This window comes from Pteropus vampyrus, unplaced genomic scaffold, assembly GCF_000151845.1.
Source record: "Pteropus vampyrus isolate Shadow unplaced genomic scaffold, Pvam_2.0 Scaffold123, whole genome shotgun sequence".
NCBI classification, from domain to species: domain Eukaryota; kingdom Metazoa; phylum Chordata; class Mammalia; order Chiroptera; family Pteropodidae; genus Pteropus; species Pteropus vampyrus.
Window position 1 is genome coordinate 1,407,620 of NW_011888904.1, and position 17,909 is coordinate 1,425,528.

At 38.8% G+C, this 17,909-nt stretch overlaps 1 protein-coding gene across 1 annotated transcript in view; it reads left to right on the top strand.

Moving 5' to 3' along the window:
* FRMPD1 (FERM and PDZ domain containing 1) overlaps positions 1-17,909 on the top strand; it is a 130,391-nt gene that overhangs the window by 90,988 nt on the left and 21,494 nt on the right. Inside the window, exons 4-7 of the mRNA XM_011366218.2 lie at positions 3,192-3,296; positions 11,685-11,842; positions 12,707-12,809; positions 15,623-15,668. Of these exons, the coding sequence (XP_011364520.1) occupies positions 3,196-3,296; positions 11,685-11,842; positions 12,707-12,809; positions 15,623-15,668 (408 nt within the window). The 5' untranslated portion in view covers positions 3,192-3,195. The remainder of the gene's footprint in view (positions 1-3,191; positions 3,297-11,684; positions 11,843-12,706; positions 12,810-15,622; positions 15,669-17,909) is intronic.

Here is a 17,909-nt window from a genome sequence, read left to right on the forward strand (position 1 = left end):
GTTTTCAACTGTTTTTCATAATTCAGGCTCTCTTTAAATATCCATTCATACTGATTATGGATATACCACAGCAGTTCGATGACAGCACTAAAAACAAATGACTGGAAACTTTGTATGAAGGATGGAGCTCATTGACTAATAGAATTTAATGCAGGGTGAAATGACACCTAGTTGCCAGAAGTATCAGTATCTGAAAGTCTTTTTTTTTTTTTTTTCTCATGCTGTTCAGTTCTCCAGAAAAGGATTCTCTAATTTCTTATTTGGAATATAAAGTCCTAGCTGCCAGTATTCTGGGAACTGGGCAAAGGAAGGGACTGGAGGTCTCATTCTTTAGTAGGAAGAGGTTTACTTAATCTTTCTATATTCATTCCTGTACTCTGTATTGTGCCAAGTCTCCCCAAGTCTGAAGTCTCTTTTATTTGATTTCTCCAAAGAATAAATCTCTTGTTTCCAGTAGAGTGGGAAAGGTGTGGTTGCTTACGTGGACAAGTAGAGTGGGATGGTGCCTGTGAACAATAGCTGCTTACGGAGATCTATTTCCATATTTTCAGTCTTGCAATTCATCCTTGCTTTCTTCCATACCTGCTGCCTCTAATTCCTAAGCAATCTTGTAGCACATCAGCTAATTTTTCATCAGACCCCACTTCTTATAGGATGTAGGTTTCTGTTTCCTTTGCTCTGCTGAGGTACCTCTTCTCCAAATAATTTCTATCTTCCAAATGTTATCAACAGCTTTTATCTGTTTTCTTTTTTCTTGTCCTCTTTATTCGAGGACAAGAGAAAAGATCCCCTTTTTATTCCTTTACTGTAATATATTTTAGGAAAGAGAAGAGATTACGACATTGTTTCAGTTCACCATATTTAATCAGAAATCTACTCTTTTTCTTTTATAATTAAAAAAACAAAACAAGTGAGATGCCTAGAGCTGAAGACAGTATCCAGATCTGATGACCTGGACTAAAAGCTAGATTAACACATCCCTTGATCTAAATGGAATTTATTTTTGGTTGTAGCCTGTTTTTTTGTGCATTAATTTCTATTTGGCTGCCAGCTGACTGAAACATGTTTCTCCAGGCTTTCAAAGTGATGATTTTGGTGTCCTGCTTTCATTTTTATGTGTCCTGGTTAGTATACTCCTGGTATAGATCCCACTATCGCTCTGCTGATTGCTGATAGAGTCTTTTTGCTAACATTTTAATTAGAATATTTACTTTGATATTTACAAGAGAGATTGCATTTTTACCTTATTACACAGTTTTTTGAACAGAATTGGTATCAATATTATACTGGCTGCTTTATAAGAATTTGGAAGCTTTCCTTTTTTATGCTCTAGAACATCTAAAATAGCATTTGGAGAAAAGTAAATTAAGCTAGTGAAGAGTATCTGGATTGGATCCTAGAATAGAAAAGGAACATTAATGAAAAAACTGGTAAAATTTGAATAAAGTCTATAGTTTAGTTAATGTTATTGGACCAATGTTAATTTCTTAGTTTTGACAAAGGTACAAAGATTATGTAAGGTGTTAACATTAGGAAAAGCTTAATGAAGGGTGTATGGGAACTCTGTATTATCATTGTAACCTTTTATACATCTAAAGTTATTCCAAAATAAAAAGTTTTTATTTAAAATAAAACAAAAAATTTTATCAGGATGAGGTACATTTTATAGGTGTATAAGAAATCACCTTTGAACCTATCTGTGCCTGGAACTTTTCTTTTTATGGGGATAGTTCTTTTCATAACTTTCTCTTCTTTCGTAATTGTCTTTGTAGATTTTCTATCTCTTTAAGGGTCATTTTATATTATTTTATATTTTCCTTGAAAACCAATTTTATCATCAAGGTCTTCAAATGTATTTGTGTAGTGTTAAGCAACATAAGCTCTTACTTGTTTTGATTTTCTCTGTATCCACGATATTTCCCAATGTCATAGCTTATTTTGTGTGGTTATTTTCTGGGTTGTGAAACTAATTGACTTGAGACCAATATTTTACAAAGTGAACAAAACTAGGATAGAAAAACATAAATATATATTGTTTGACTAAACTTGAATCTCAAGCACATATATTGTTTTTCTTGGTAACCTGACAATATCTATCAAGGCACAATGCATATAACTTTTGACCTAGCAATTTAATATTTGGAAACTTATCCAGAGATATAATTGCATACATGCAGAAATGATATGTGTACAACATAATTCATTACAGTATTCTTTAGAATAGCAAAAGGTTTGTAATAACCCAAACATCTATCAAGAGAGGACTACTTTTTAAATTACAGTACATCCATACAATGTAATACTCAGTAATTGTTAGAAAGAATGAAGAAGCATTCTGTGTATTGATATGGAAAGATATCATGGATTTACTTTATTCTAAGGAGAAGAAAGCATAGTGCAGAACAATGTTTATGGTGTACTATCCTTTGTGTTGAAAGAGGACATTTAAAATTCATATCTGTATTTGCTTGTATAGGCATAAAGAAACTCTGGAAAAACAAACAGAAGGAGAGCAGTGATTATGTACGAGTATAGGAACTGGGTAGGTGGGGACAGGTAAGGATAGAGGAGAGACATTTCACTGTATATCTTTTTATATTATTGTGGTAAGAACATATTTAACATGAGATCCACCCTCTTAACGAATTTTTAAGTGCACAATACAGTAACTACATATCCTTTTTTACAGTCTAGGGTTTGAAATATACGAATGAATTACCTATTCAAAAATTAAATATAAAATATTAATTAAAAGAAACACAACTCAGAACAGGCATGTGCATGCCATCCCTGATGCAGGCAAAACTGAGCTGCACTGTCCAGGGATGCACACAAAGTTGGGGGCAGGAGCCATGTCACACAGCAGGGTATGTCTCTTACACTGGGTCACAGTCACCTAGTTTGAGAAACCTTATCTATTTTATTCCCTAATCCTTATGTTTAACTGTTTAAGGTATAAAGTCATTGTGTTTTCCATGAGACTGTGGGCTCCCTAGGGCAGAGGGCTGATAAAGTTGTTCACTCTGTGGACATTGCGCTCCCATGTATGTTCATGTCAGATAGAAGGAGAGCTCTAGTTCTTTGATTAGCATGTCTTAATATGGGCAGATATAGGAAGCATCATAGTGATTTGTCAGAATCATCTTCAAAATGTGTTGGCTCGCTTCTTAGAAAACTCTTCTTCCTCTTAGGTAAATGGAAGAGCTGGAGACCAATTTATTCCAGACTCGGAAAGCACACAGAATAGAACAAATGGTGGCAAGATGGCTTCGGCGCTCCCGGGACAGCTCGGCCCGGTAAGGCTCCTGGGCTGGCAGAGATTACTGTCTGTAAAGGTTTGGTGTCCCTGTGGGAGGAGATTTTGCCAGTCTTGGCAGCGCCTAGGGATCACTGTCTCTGGCTTTCTTCGTTCTTCCACCATATGGTGAGAGAAATGTAAACAAGTCAGCAGTTTTGCTGGAGTGCATTTCTCTCTGCGCCCCTTCCAGCTCTTCACTCTGTCCCTCAAACATGCATCCACATAAACACAGACACAGTCACACCAAACTCATACACACATTTACAGAGAAAAACACACACACAAACACTCATACCGACATACACACACATATGCCTACACACTGGAACACACTCATACACACTCTTGAACACACACTCATACATACTTGCTCACTCTCTCTGTCTCTTTCTCTGTCTCACACATACCCCTCGTCTTCATATTTAATATGAGGGTCAGGCAATCTGCTGTTTATACTTTCCCTGTCTTTGTTTCTAGCAGCTGCTCCTTCCTTGCAGTCCCTATTTCATTCTAAACAAAATAAAATGAAATCAAATACAGATCTGATTTGACGGCTACAAGAGAACTTAAAATATGTTCTGTTTCAAAGAATTCATTTTCCATCTCCAGTTTCCCATCTGGCCCTGCCACAGAGATGAAATATCACATGTCAGGTGTTTCTGAGACACACATTCTTCTAAAGGAACTGGAAACAGCTGTTCTGCTGCTGAGCAATAAACCTTGCTCAGGGCTGCAATGCCCTGGGGCCAAGTGCTCTGGTCCTCACACACTGCAATGACATCAGGCTATTAGAATTAGCCCCATTTTACAGATGAAACACCTGAGGCTCAGAGAGTAACTCATTTATTACCATCGTCATCCCCCTGCTCAGAAACCTTTGATGGGACCTCATTTCTTATAGGATGAGTTTAAACATTTTGGGTTCGACATTCAAGGTGCTCCAGGATCAACCACTATCCTTTACAGCTATTTGTCTTACTACTCTGTTTTGTTCACTTCTTACTCCAGCTAAAATAACCTACTCATTGTTCCCTTACTATAAGCACCTCTGCCTCGCCTTCCATCCCTTAGACCTGGGCTCCTGTGCCAGATCCCTCCTTCTCGCCTCCACGTGTCCAGAACCCACACCCTACACACAGTTCAAGTTCTGGCTGAAATGCTCCATCTTCCATAAAGTGGTCCCCCAGCCCACAGTCAGAATTAATTTCTCCCATAGGGCCCCATAGTATTTGATTTGTAGCATTGGCGTTGTGCTCCTCCTGGTGTGTTCAACCTGCTTGAGCACATCCCTTCTCTTCTAGACTGTGAACTCTATGAGGGCAGGGAAGGTATCGGCCTCATCTCATAGCCCAGAGGTGACTGAGTTCCAAGAGATTGTAAATGCTTAAGTAGTGATTGATGAACTAATGGGAAAACTGCTAGGTACATTGTTTCCTAAAGTGGATTCTGCAAAACCCGGTGTCACACTGCTCCACTAAAAAAGGTTCCATGGTCAGGATCTGTGTGGGAAGTGATGCAGCCTGTATCCCACTCCTATGCAGCCCCCACCACCACTTGGTGATTCATCATGCATTTTAGCACATTAAAGGCAGTGAGAACTCCCGCAGAATAGAGGTGTGTATAACTTTAACGTGATGTTGACTAAATTTTAGGATTTTAATTTTAGAGTTCTAATTTCAATACTCCCGAAGAAACTCCCTACCCACTACTAGTCATTCCTCATTTGCCCCTCCTCCAGCCCTAGGCAACTACTTGTCTACTTTCTGTCTCTATAGATTCTCCTATTCTGGACATTACACATAAATGGAATAATATGACACATGGTCTTTTATGACTGGCTTCTTTTACTTAGCATAATGTATTCAAGGTTCATCCATGTTATAGCATGTATCAGCATTTCGTTCCTTTTTATTGCCAAATATTCCATTATGGAATATTTACTTTGGTCATTCATTAGTTAATGTATACTTGAGTTGTTCCCACTTTTGGGCTATTATGAATAATGCTGCTATGAATATTTGCGTAAAAGTTTTTGTTTGAACATATGTTTTCATTTCTCTTCAGTATATATTTAGGAGTGTAAAAACTGGGTCACATAACAACTTGATCTTTAACCTTTTGAGGAATTGCCAGACATTTTCCAAAGTGTCTATGGCATTTTACAGTTCCACCAGCAGGGTCTGATGGTTCCAATGTCCCCATATCTTTTTTAACACTCGATATTATCTGTCTTTTTGATTGTAGCCGTCCTGCTGGGTATGAAGTAGTATCCCATTGTAGTTTTGATCTGCATTTTCCTGATGGCAGATGATATTGAACATTTTTCTATGTGTCTAGGGAGTTTTATTTTCCAAGTGCTCAAGAAAAAAGAAAAAGAGAAAAGTTCTTGGCAGTGTCTATGGAAAACATAATATATGTGTTTCTAGGATAAATCACACGTAGCTTTATTTAAATTGCTTCTCATCTCTAATTCTGCAACATCGATAGAGGCTGGGTCCTTGGTGTCTCCAGATTATGTGATGATCAAGAACTGAAAAGCTCTCGGAAGCTAGGCAAGGTCGGGCCTGGTTAGTACTTAGATGAGAAACTACCTAGGAAGACTGGGTGCTGTAGGCATTAAAAAAAAAAAAGAAAAGAAAAGAAAAAAAGAACCGAAAAGCTAAGTGTGGGGTAAATCATTGCAGTTTCCCTGGAGTAGAGTAAACATTACCACCTATCACCCAGTTGCTTAGTCAAGAAAAGTAGGAGACATCCTGAATTTCTCTGTCTTCCTCACACTCTGCCTCTATCCCATCAGCAACCCCTCTCAGCTCACCTCAGATCTATCTACCTCACTGTCTCTGGGGACACTGCCATAGTCACTCACTTTTTCTCCGCTCGAGCCTGTTCTCCACCCAAAAGCCATAGTGGAATTTTCAAAATACAAACCACTCCTGTCCCACACTTTCACCTCCAGTTCCATCCACCCCACCCCAAACCATTCGTAGCTCACTGCCATTGTGTCATGGCCTGGAAGTCCCTTTATGATCTGGCCGCGGCCCAACTGCTCAGCCTCATCTTGCTCCTCCTGCTTCCTTGGCACAGTGGGTCCTAGGCACTGTTGTTTCCTTCAGAGTGCTTCTCCTCTCCTCACACTTTCTAATAAACCCATTCGTTTTCTTATTTATCGTCTACTTCCCCCATCTGTTTATTATATGGCCCTTCTCTCCCAGACCCCCTACCACATATGAGACCAGTAACCGTGGCTGTCTTGTTTTACAAAGTATCTTCAGCCTGGGAAGAGTTCAGAGTATGTTTACATTTTTCATCCATCTTTCTCCCAAAAGGGATTTTTGATGGCTTACAGTTTAAAAACATGTAGAAAAATTGAAATCAAAACCAGAAATGCTAAAAATGGATTATAAACCAATTAGACATAGGATTTTGCATTTGAGTACAAAGATTGGCTCTGTGTTTCCTGATAGCCAAGACAAGAAATGAAAGAAGTACATCAAAGTGTTTTTTATAGTCCAAAAAAGGTAAACAAATTCATCTGCAGTCCTATAATTTTACACATATCTTTTAGCAATCTTCTTTTTCAGGTTTTTAAAAGCCTCCAATCATTTCAGCCAGTTGTACTTTCTTTACTTGTAATTATTTATATTTTTCATGAAATTTAAACCTTATCTCTGACTCTAATTGAATCATCTAGGAACAAATTAGTTAGAAATAACTTTTCATTTTTCAAGCATCGCTAGACAAATTGATAACTTTTATGAACCTGGGGTACTGTTAGAACTTTATAATACATCTTAAAATGTGTATTTTTCTGGAGAGGAGTGTCAGCTTTCAAAGTTGCTTTGAATTCTTAAATTTTAAATTAGTTTTCAGTGGATGGTTATTGTTATAAATTCAAATAGTGGCACTCAGTTTGAATGAGTGTGTATGCTTGGGTAGGTACAAGTCTAGTGATACAAAATTATTCAGATATGATGATGAGGACTCTCACTACTTAATTTCACATTCCAGTATAAAAATAACATTTACAGTATCAGTGCTCTTTTAGAAATAGCTAACTCTCCACATGATCTCTGTGACATGTTTTGAATTTCTGTATAAATAATGCAATACAAACTCCTTAATAAAAGCTGCAACATAGTGACATATCATAAACTAATTTTAACTGTTTTTAACTTAATTGCCATCTTAAGAGCTTTGTATAACTGTAGAAGTGATACTTTTCCACTTATACCAATTTTTTCTCTCCTACAGAAATTTTGTTTTTTATATGGTTAAATAGTATTCTCTTCACAATTTATTTGGTTGCTTCTAAGCTTAGAAAATTATCACCCAATAATTAAATTAATTTTCAATTTAATAGTTTAAAATGCTTTATATTTAATCCTTTAATGTGGAGTTTATTTTAGTATAGGCTTGCGATGAAGCTCTAACTTGATTAGTTTGCATCACCATTAATTGTGACTGATCTTTCCTTTCTTTACTGATTAATCATCCCTCATTTATCATATGTAAAATTCCTGTGTCGTGAGTGGGAAATTGGATTTTTTTCTAAGGCTAGCTCTCCTGTTCCAGTGATCTAACTGCCTCTTTTCACACACCTGTATTAAAACTATTTACATTTATTATTTATTAAACTAGACTTTTTTTTACTCTTTGTTTTCAGTTTTTTCACTCTTACCTGCCTATTCTTTCATGTAAACTTTAGAATAATTTTATTGTATTATGAAAACAATTCAGCATAAGTTTTACTGAATTTTCTTTTGTTTAATCTGGAAAAGTTTTATAAAGCAAGATATAAAGAAACAAAGAGCTTAATGCAACTTGATGCCTTCTTCTTAGTGCTTGGTTTCATCTTCAGGCTTAAAAAGATGATTTTTTAAATCTTGAATCTTAATACTAATGAACACACATGCACATGTCTGCACACATGTGCACAGAGACACATACACATGCTTGTGGTTTTACAGGCTTTCCAAATTTACTTGTTCATTACAAACCACCAATGTCTGTTTACTAATTATAGGGATGGCCTCATTCGGCCTAATATTCCTAATGATGTGGAAAGACCATTTTAGATACCAATTTTTTATTTTACCCATGGGCAAAAGTAAAAAGATTGGAGAAAAACAGGCTGGAAGGTTCCTGAAGGTTCTATTATCTCTTGAATCTCCTTTTTAAAGTAATAATGGAATAATTTCTCTTACTCACATCTGTAGGCCTTTGCCCTATAGCACCATACTCACAATATATATGTTTAGTGGTCTCCTAGAAACTGTCACAGCCACAAACGTAGTCCTATGATTTCGACTACATGCTAAATTTCTTAGTGGTGTAAACTGCTACTTCCATTTCTTCTTTCTTTGAATAAACTTTAGATTAAAAATCCAGCTTATACCAGACTTTAGTTTTTAAGATCACTCAAGCTGAATGAACATAATACAGTGTTTAAATATAAATTCAAAATAATTTCTCCACATCCTGCTAGAACTCAAAGGTGAATTCTTTGTTGTTACAAGACAGAGTAAAATGTTTTACCCCTATCACAGATCAGATAAAAAGCCCGAGAATATTTGAGGCATAATCTGGTATTTTTCCTTTTTTAGTGTTATTGATCAGCTCAATATGAACTTATAACCCATAAAATATAGATTTGCTCTAGACGAGACTAGTTTTATGATAAATTTAACATGTTTTTTTCTAGTTCTACCTTAGACTAGATCCGGTTATCAGACAGGAATTTCATTACTGCAGCCACAGGTCTTATGCTGCGCCAATGTAAAGTCACAGTAATGACCTCGGGTTTATGATTTGAAACCATTACGAAGGCAGCAGACGTAGATTTTTGGATTGGATTATCAGAGCTCAGTTTGATATTTATAAGATGCTTCAGAGGAGGACATTTTGCTACAGAGATCATTTCCTTCCGCTCCCCTTCAATTATTGAACATTCTTCGTGAGGAGAGGCCAGTTGGGTCATGTTCTTAAGCAATCCCTTCCCAAACAAAAGCTGAAATGTGGCCTTTGGGAAAAAGGTCAAATCCAGACTTCAGGCTAAAGCTACTGACACTGTCCAGGGATTAGTCAACACAGTGGGGCTCATTTGTCTACCTTTGTTGAGGAGCGCACCCTTCCAAATGAAAAAGTCAGATAACTGAAGCCTACCCATTTGAAAAGCATTCAAATGGATTCTGTTTTAACCATGTGATGAGGCTTGTTTTTCCTTCTGTTCTGCAAACATTTATCAAGCCTTACTCTATGCTCAGCATCGAGTTCAGCACGTGGGACAAGAAGGACATGAGTTTTGCCATGCAAAGTATGGACAGGACCAGAGATCTCACAGTGGTCATTATAAAAATGATGTGTTTCAAAAAGGGATGTGCAGTTTCTGTGGGTCCATTCAGCAGAAGGCGTGGGATATTCCACAAAACCAGAAGATAGGATAGGAGTTGGGAAGATAAAGTTTATGGTTGAGGAAATCCCTAGAGAATGTGTGTGTTAGGGATGGAGGGGTAGATTCTAGGCAGAGGGAAGAGTTTGCACAAAGGCCATTGTATCTGAGGAACTCCAAGGAGACTAGTTTGGAATCCAGTATAATTTTGACCAATTACTTATGTCTTCCCTTATTGCATCAGCTCATTAAGAATACCTACCACCTAATACACATTCAACTAATCTGTTTTTAATGAATTGTTGAATGCTTTTTGTGGCTGTGTTTTGTGTTTTTATCTTGCAACTTTACCAAAGTGATTTTTTTTAGCACTAGCAATTCTCTTTGTTGATCATTTTCTAGATATAGATCATCATCTGTTTAAAAAAAAAAAAAGGTGGTACTTTTCCATTTCCTCTGCTTATTATGCCTCTTATTGTTTTTCCCTCTGTGAAAACTATTACTCCATTTCTCCTGCTGCATTAAATAGGTGTAGTGTCTAAGATATCCATCCTGTTGCTTTTTTAAAGGAACGTAGATGTTGATTTTCGGCTTTCAGTATAGTGTATTATTTTTATACTATTCAGAAAGGCCTTTTCATAGCTTTAAAGTTTTTTGTTTGTTTGTTTGTTTTTAAATCAGGAATAGCTGTGAGTTTTATTCAGTATAAATTTTCACAGCTTTCTGTTTCTTCTCTCTCATTGGGCCTATCTGCTAACATTTCTCAGTATTACTCATGTGCTTGCCCATAAGAAATTGCTTTGCTTCTAAGCTGTGTGGGTCAGATCATCCTCTATTCAGACAGCTGAAATCTGCTCTAAGCCAGGGTCTGAGGAGCTCCTTGATAGATAATGTACAGGAGGCTTTGTACTTGGACTTGTCACATGAGTTTGGGCTCCATGTGACAAGTTTGGGCAGTTTTTCATATTTCCTTGTGCTTGTTGAAATTGGAGATCATTATAAATGACAGAGAGGTGATTTTCAGATAAGTGAGGTCCTATTACATTAGTCAGAGTTCCTGACAGTGTTTGGTAAATGGATGAGAATAAATGATAGACCTTAACTACTAAGCCTCAAGGGAGCTGTTACTCCTCCACATTTCTGTAGTTTATAGTGACAATAAACAGCTCATCTCATCACAATTTGACCTTCCTCAGAAAAAACCACTGACTCTTGGAGAAAAATCATTTGCCACAGACAAGTGAGAAATAGTCTGTGACTCTCTTTGTGGTTTTGCAAGATAGAAAATACAACTTTCCACTTACCTCATTTTAAATTTATAGAGAACACATACGTTTTTAAAGATTAATATAGAGAGAGTCCTCCCTATCTGAGGTTTCATATGAAATTCTCATAGTTACCAAGTTGAAGGGGAAGCAAAATGCATCATAAAGCAAAAAAAAAAAATCATCAAAGATACAATCCACTTGTAAAGTTAGTCATCCAAACTGAGCAACTCCTTATTCTGTTTGCACTCCGTGTTTTTCTTCTTCTATACCTCTTCTCAAGCAGTGCCTCCTGCCTAGAATGCCTGTCTGTGCATCCGTGCATTCATTCATCCATCCATACATCCATGCATCCATCCACTCAGCAGCAGTTACTGAATATCTTCTGTGTGCCAGGATCTGGGCTGTGAGGGTGTACTCTCAACACCTCTTAAATGCCACCGCTTCCAGATAGCAAATACTTCCCTGATTTTTTATCCCCTACCTCACAACGTTAAAAATGCTCCCCTTTACTCTGAGTGCCCATAGCAGTGCATGACTTCCTTTTTAGGGCACGGTGCTTTATTCTACTTGGTGTTTTATCTACTGGTGTTTGTGTCTTATCTCTGTTAAAGGAGAGTTGGTGTCTGCTCAACTCTGCATCTTCTTCCTTCAGGATGCCTAGGGCTGACCAAGTTGTGGCCACCAACTAGAATCCCCTCTCTCTCTTCTTTACACACGTCTTCTCTTCCAGGGCTAAAGTTGCTGCAGCTGATGGGGCCCCCGGGATTCCAATCCAGACCCTCACCCCTGTGAAACACACAGTAAAAATAGACAAAGACACCCTCCTGCAGGACTATGGATTTCACATTTCTGAGAGCCTTCCCCTCACAGTGGTGGCCGTCACAGCAGGTAGGGGCTGACTGGGAATGAGAAAGGAGCTTGGCTTCCTGGGTGGAAATAGCCCTGGTTTTCTTCCCATCTCGCTGTCCTATAACATATTTAGAAAATGCTGCCCCAGGACGTTAGAAAAGGAACACCTAATTCTGGCCTAATTCTGACCTAATTCTCTTTGGGGCTTTGCACCTTCCTTTGGTGCCAGGAGGGAGAGAGCTGCAGGTGCACTTGCTGATCTGAACCCCAGGGTCCTGTTGGCTTCAGACAGGGCTTTGCCTACCCTCGACTCCCTGGACAGTCTCGGGGGCAGTGACAGTGTTTGGATCAGCCAGTGCTCCTCTTTGAACCCTGCATGCTATAAGCTAGGAAGAGTTTCTAGCCAGACAGTAATAGAAATTATCGATTTGTTTTCCCTTGAGTCTTTGTAAAATATAAGCTGTATCAGGGTGAAGAGGAGCAGGCTGGGAATGTCTAATGTTTTTATACTTCAGCTATGTATTGATGTTAGATCTGGGACTAGTTAAAACCCATTAATTTCAATTTACACATGTGCACACACACAAACACACATACATACACACACCCCAGAGTTCTTTAGAAATGAATGTATTAGATTCACTGGCCTGCTCTGTTGATTCAGGGGGTTCTGCTAGTCATCTTTCCCAGACAGCCTGCTAACATCCCTTGAAGGTGATGGATGATAGGTATGTTACCCACAATTTGTAAACAGGAAAAGTGAGATACGTGTGAGCCCAAGGCTGATTGGGGGTTAGGGTTAGGAGGGGTCAAGGATAGGCTGCCATTCAGGTGTGCTGCTTTGACATACGGGATCTGGGCCCTCCTGGGGCAAGCACCAATTACTTTTTTTCTGTCCAATAGGAGGCTGCGCTCATGGCAAGCTTTTCCCCGGTGATCAGATTCTCCAGGTGAACAACGAGCCTGCCGAAGACCTCTCCTATGAACGAGCAGTTGATATTCTGAGGTACTAAATTGTCTTCCAACATCCGGAGTCACACGGATTACCATAGAGCAGAGATGGGCAACCGGAATGGCGTAACTGATCTCCCTGTGGTTTTAGTAGGGTCCTGTCTCCTTTAGAGCAGCAACAATAGCCTAATTTTAGGATTCCATCTCAGTTACGTTCTGCTGTCTTTCATCTGCCTACAGAAACAACTGGGAGGCAGAAGGTACTATATGTATCGAAACCCCATTATGCGTAAGACACTGTGCTAGGCACTATGGGAAATGTAATTATGAATAATACATAGACCCTACCCTTTAAGGATTTATAGCATTGTGATATATGTCAAAGATTGGACTAAATTGATCCTCAATCTGTTCGTTCTTCTTTAACTCTTTATATCTCTTCGTAAATGTTCTTGCAGATACAGCTTGCTTGGCGTTTATGTAGTTTCATTGATATGGCACCTACTATCTTCTACCTGGTGTCATTGTGATTTGTTTAAATGCCTCACTTCCTGCCTAGACCATGATCTCCTTGAGACCAGACACATAGTGGTACTCTGTTGAACAAGCGGATATGGTTGGCACTGACAATTGGTGACTCTGGTTTTAAGATGGAGGAATGTCAGTGATAGGAGTGAAGAGGACTAACAAACATTTTGTAGGCTTTGTCTTTTAAATTTTTTTACTCAAACCTGTTTTAATGACTTTAAAGAGAAATAAGAAATTGAATTGGATGAAACTCAACTTGAAGATACTTCAAGTTTGTATTTTAGTTTGTGCTTTTTTGTGAATGGCTAAACTGATTTGGTTAGGAAGGTTGTCCATTTCATTATTCACACTGAATAATAGGAAACAATAACAAAGTCAGAGAAAGAGAAAAATGATACCGTAGGATGCTGTCTCCAATCCTAGGAAGCACACAGTCTTGCCGCGGAGAGACACAGCTTAAGATTTACAGAAAATCCGTCAAAGTGTAGAAAATAAAATCCTTTTAGCCAAGCCCAGTATTGCTTCAAGACTGACAGAGAATCGGTTGGGTGAGTAGGACAACCTGGAAAGGATTTGGTGATTTCTTTTTAAAAAATGAAGTATGGTTATGGAAATCATGAAGTTTGCTTTCCCAATTATTGGATGATTTTCTCAAAGACAATCAACTCTAGCAAATGAATTTTAGATTTTAAGTACTACTACTATTTCTGCCAGGCTAGATCAAACTGTGACTAATGAACAGAAGGTTTCACAGTTTAAAGCAGTACACCAGAATTTGGGTGTTTAGGTAACTTTGAACCCCGATCTCTTCACTGAGCACCTTCTCTGGGCAATGAGCCCTGTGGGGCAAAGAGGCTCCCCTGCCCAGACACTTATAGGCTGGTAGTGCAGAAACAACTCATGCACACCCTGCTGGGACTGAGAGCAGACACCGCATCCAGAGAAGCAGAGGGAAGGGACTGTAAATGCTGGAGATTCCTCCAGCTTGTGGGAAAGTTGTGGTTTGACACAACAGAGAGAGAGTCCAGACATCTTCCAGCTGTACCTTTAATGCTGGGTAGGATTTGTCCCACAAAGATGGAGGTGAACGGTGATCCAGGCAAAGAGATAAGCAGGAATGACAGAGTGCAGAATGGAGCTGAGCATTCCCCATGAGGCCTAAGGCACCGGATGCCTAGACAAAAGTTCTGTGAAGTGGGGCCCAGGTGATGGAGGGTCATGAATGCTAACACAGCAAGTCCAGGTGTTATTTTACTCCTGGAAGGATGAGCCATTGAAGACCTCTGAACAAGAATGTGACTTGATGTGCACTGTGCATCTGTGCTCCCTGCCATACATCATGTGTGGGAATCCTAGGACTTCTGACTTTTTTAGCTTAGTTCCCAGTGTCATTGCCAGTTCTGTGGGAAAAAAACAAGCAAAGCAAAATGGCAGAACAACAAAACCAACAAAACCTCTCTAATTCCTCCAGCTCTTTGTGAGGCCAAAGTGCCCTTTTGAGAACACTTGGAGCTTGGTTTGTTATAAATTATCTTGGGAAAGGCCTATTCTCATATAAAATGGAAGAGGCAGTCCCCAGACACTTAGAAACTTCAGGTTGAGTTTATCCATTTGAGGAAGTAACACACCAGCAGTAGTTGGCCTAGATGTTCATATTACAAGAACTCAAATGAAATTATTTTTGCAAACTGCCTCTCTGTGTAGCAATGGCAAAGAAAAAGGAAAATATGGATCTATTTTTTGGTCCTATTCTCTAATACAAAGTGGGAGTTTGGTAGTTATCTGGTTGATCTGATCACTTTGGGAATCTAGGAAATGATAACAAGACAAAAATGTCTTGTATCTTGATTGGGCTAATTACACTGACTCTGTGTGCCCAAACACCATAAATTGGTTGGCTTTTATCTGATAAATGTTATTCACATTCATTTTATTTAGTGAAATGTTTAGCCTAAGTGTTCTGATATAATAACCCAAGTTATCTGTGTTATTGCTGTGTTTTCTCTTAAAAATTTGTTTTTGGACATAAACCTAGCTAGTGGTTATAGCAACTGGATGAATTCTCCTTTATATAGACTAAACTAAGACTAAATGACTTAATTTAGTAACTGTAGGTATGGACTAGGTGGTAGAGGCAAGTATCCGACGATTCCCTCAAGGTAGCAGGGGCACTTTGGTGCAACTTAAATTCCTTTGTTTTCCTCAGTGTCCTTCTCAATTTTGCTGAGCCAAAGAAGTTGAGGCAAGAAAGGCTACTTTGTAATTCTGCCAGTCTTTTTGACACACACACGCATATCGCTCAGAATGATCAAATGTTTCTCTCTCTTTTTTTTTTTTCAGGGAAGCTGGAGATTCTCTTTCAATCACAGTTGCTCGTTGCACGTCGGTAAATTTCTATGTCCTGTGTGTTAGTTTCACTCTTCTTGACCCCAAGATCCTATCCTTCCTGTGGGATATCCCTCAGGGGATAAATAGGGAAGGGAAAGGGCAGAGGGGGCAGCTATCAGGCAGTAGGTAGCCAGGCAGTTAGTGTTGCCTGAAGACCACCTATGCCTCATTGTATTAGAAGAAACAGATGTGAGTCCAGCCCTCAAGAACTCATGGTCCAGCTAAGGAGACAGACCTGTAACTATGCAGAGTGGGATGATGAAAAGGGCATCAAACTATAGGTCTCAAGACAGGTTTGAGTGGTATGACTTTGGACAAGTCATTTAATTTCAGTTTTCACTTTTGTAAAACTGATGATGACAATAACTGCTTTGTCTCTCTAATGGGTTGTTATGAGGACCAGATGAGGTATTGGATATGATCATGTTTTATCAGCTCTGATGTTCTTCACAAGGCAAGGTGTGCATAGCTGATGCACAGAGAGGAATTGGCAATTTCCTCCACTACAGGCCAAGGAGCCCTTTATGTGTAATACAAAGGAAAGTATGTATCAAATTACAAATTATAAAACTATCAAGAAGGAAAAGTTGAAATAAAATTCTCATTCTGAGAGACTTTAATACATACCTCATAGCTTTGGCCACATAAAGACAAAAAATAAATAGGGGCATAGAGAATTTTAATAATGCATTTAATAGTCTAACTGACCACATTACCAGGCTATCAAAAATCTCAGCAAATTCCCCCAAATAAGAAACTGTATAGGTCTCTTTTCCAGAATATAATAAAATAGAAATTAATAACTATAAAAAACTTAATCGAAACCATCTAGCCATTTGGAAATAAAAATGCAATGTCCTAAGTAAAGATGGAGGCAAATAAAAAAGCAAAACTACAGTTACAGACTTGTTAGAAAATAATTAAAAATTACATGAAGAAATTGGTGGAGCCGGGTTATTTTCCAGGTAGTTAGACTCCAGAACTCACACTTATTAGCATTATGCTATTCTATTTCCTAAAAACCCTGCCGTCTTCATAAAATGGCATTGGCCAATCCGGGGCAGAAGGAGGGGGAAGATTGCAAAAAAGGTGAAGAAATATTTTCCAACTTGTCCCTTTCAGTTCCCTTTTAAGCATTAACTCTTAGTTCAGCAAAAACATGCACAGAGTTTTTATTAGGTAAGGTCTGCTGTTCTCTGATGAATCAATTTAGAACCCAGGAGACCTAGATATCCTAGAATGAAGGGTAACTCATATCCTTTGTCTCTCTTTAATATTGGATGGCTCAAATGAGTGGTTTGCAATATGCTTTAGATGCCAAGGTACACAGGTAGCAGAGCTGACACTGAAGTGTAAAAGTATAGGAGGCATGGTGGGGCCTGTGGATTGGGCATTTCCATGCCAGAGAGCTTCTTCTTTGTCAAAGCAGCTGGTTTCATGGTTGGGTGGTTTCACATGGAAGAGATGCCCTTCTTTCCCATGACCCCCACTAACTAGTCCTAGTTCAGAACAAGTCTACTAACTAGTCCTAGTTCAGAACAAGTCTACCTTGTACGAAATAGCTTTTCAAAGATTTGGAAGTGTAGCCATCTCTTCCCTGGGCTTGACATTGTTCCATCAATTCTTCATTATATGATATGTTTCTCTGATAACTTTCTGGACAGATTCCAATTTTGCGGTGACACTCCCAACTAGTGGCACCCAGAAAGGAATGTAGTCCCACCTATGGTCAACTGGTGCAAGTACCACAGGGAACAGAGGGTGCAGTTCCAACATGCACCAAGAACACTACTGAAGCCCAAGATTGGCTTAGCAGGCCCAGTCACGCTTTTGGCTTGGGTGAAACTTGTGGTTGACCAAAAACTTAGTTAATTTTCGATTGAATATCTTCCCAGCCAGCCCTGCCAGCCACCCCACCCCCCAACCCCATCCCATGCTTGTGCAATTGATTTTTTCAATCCTCAGTACCACATTTCACATTAATTCCCTGTCAAATCATGTTGCTTTGGCCTAATGTTCTGTCATGCTGAGATTTTACAGTCAGGGAGTTGTGGCATATTTGTACAGTCATCAGTTGTAGTCATTCTCCCTTCCTGTCAAGGAACCACCTCTTTTCAAGTCTCTTTCATTTCCTCCATTATCCAGCCAGTTGATATCCATTAGCCTGATCCAGCTCTGGACCGAACTCTTATAGGATTGCTCTCCCTAGAGTGAAAGACAATAGCAGTTGCCTCTGCAG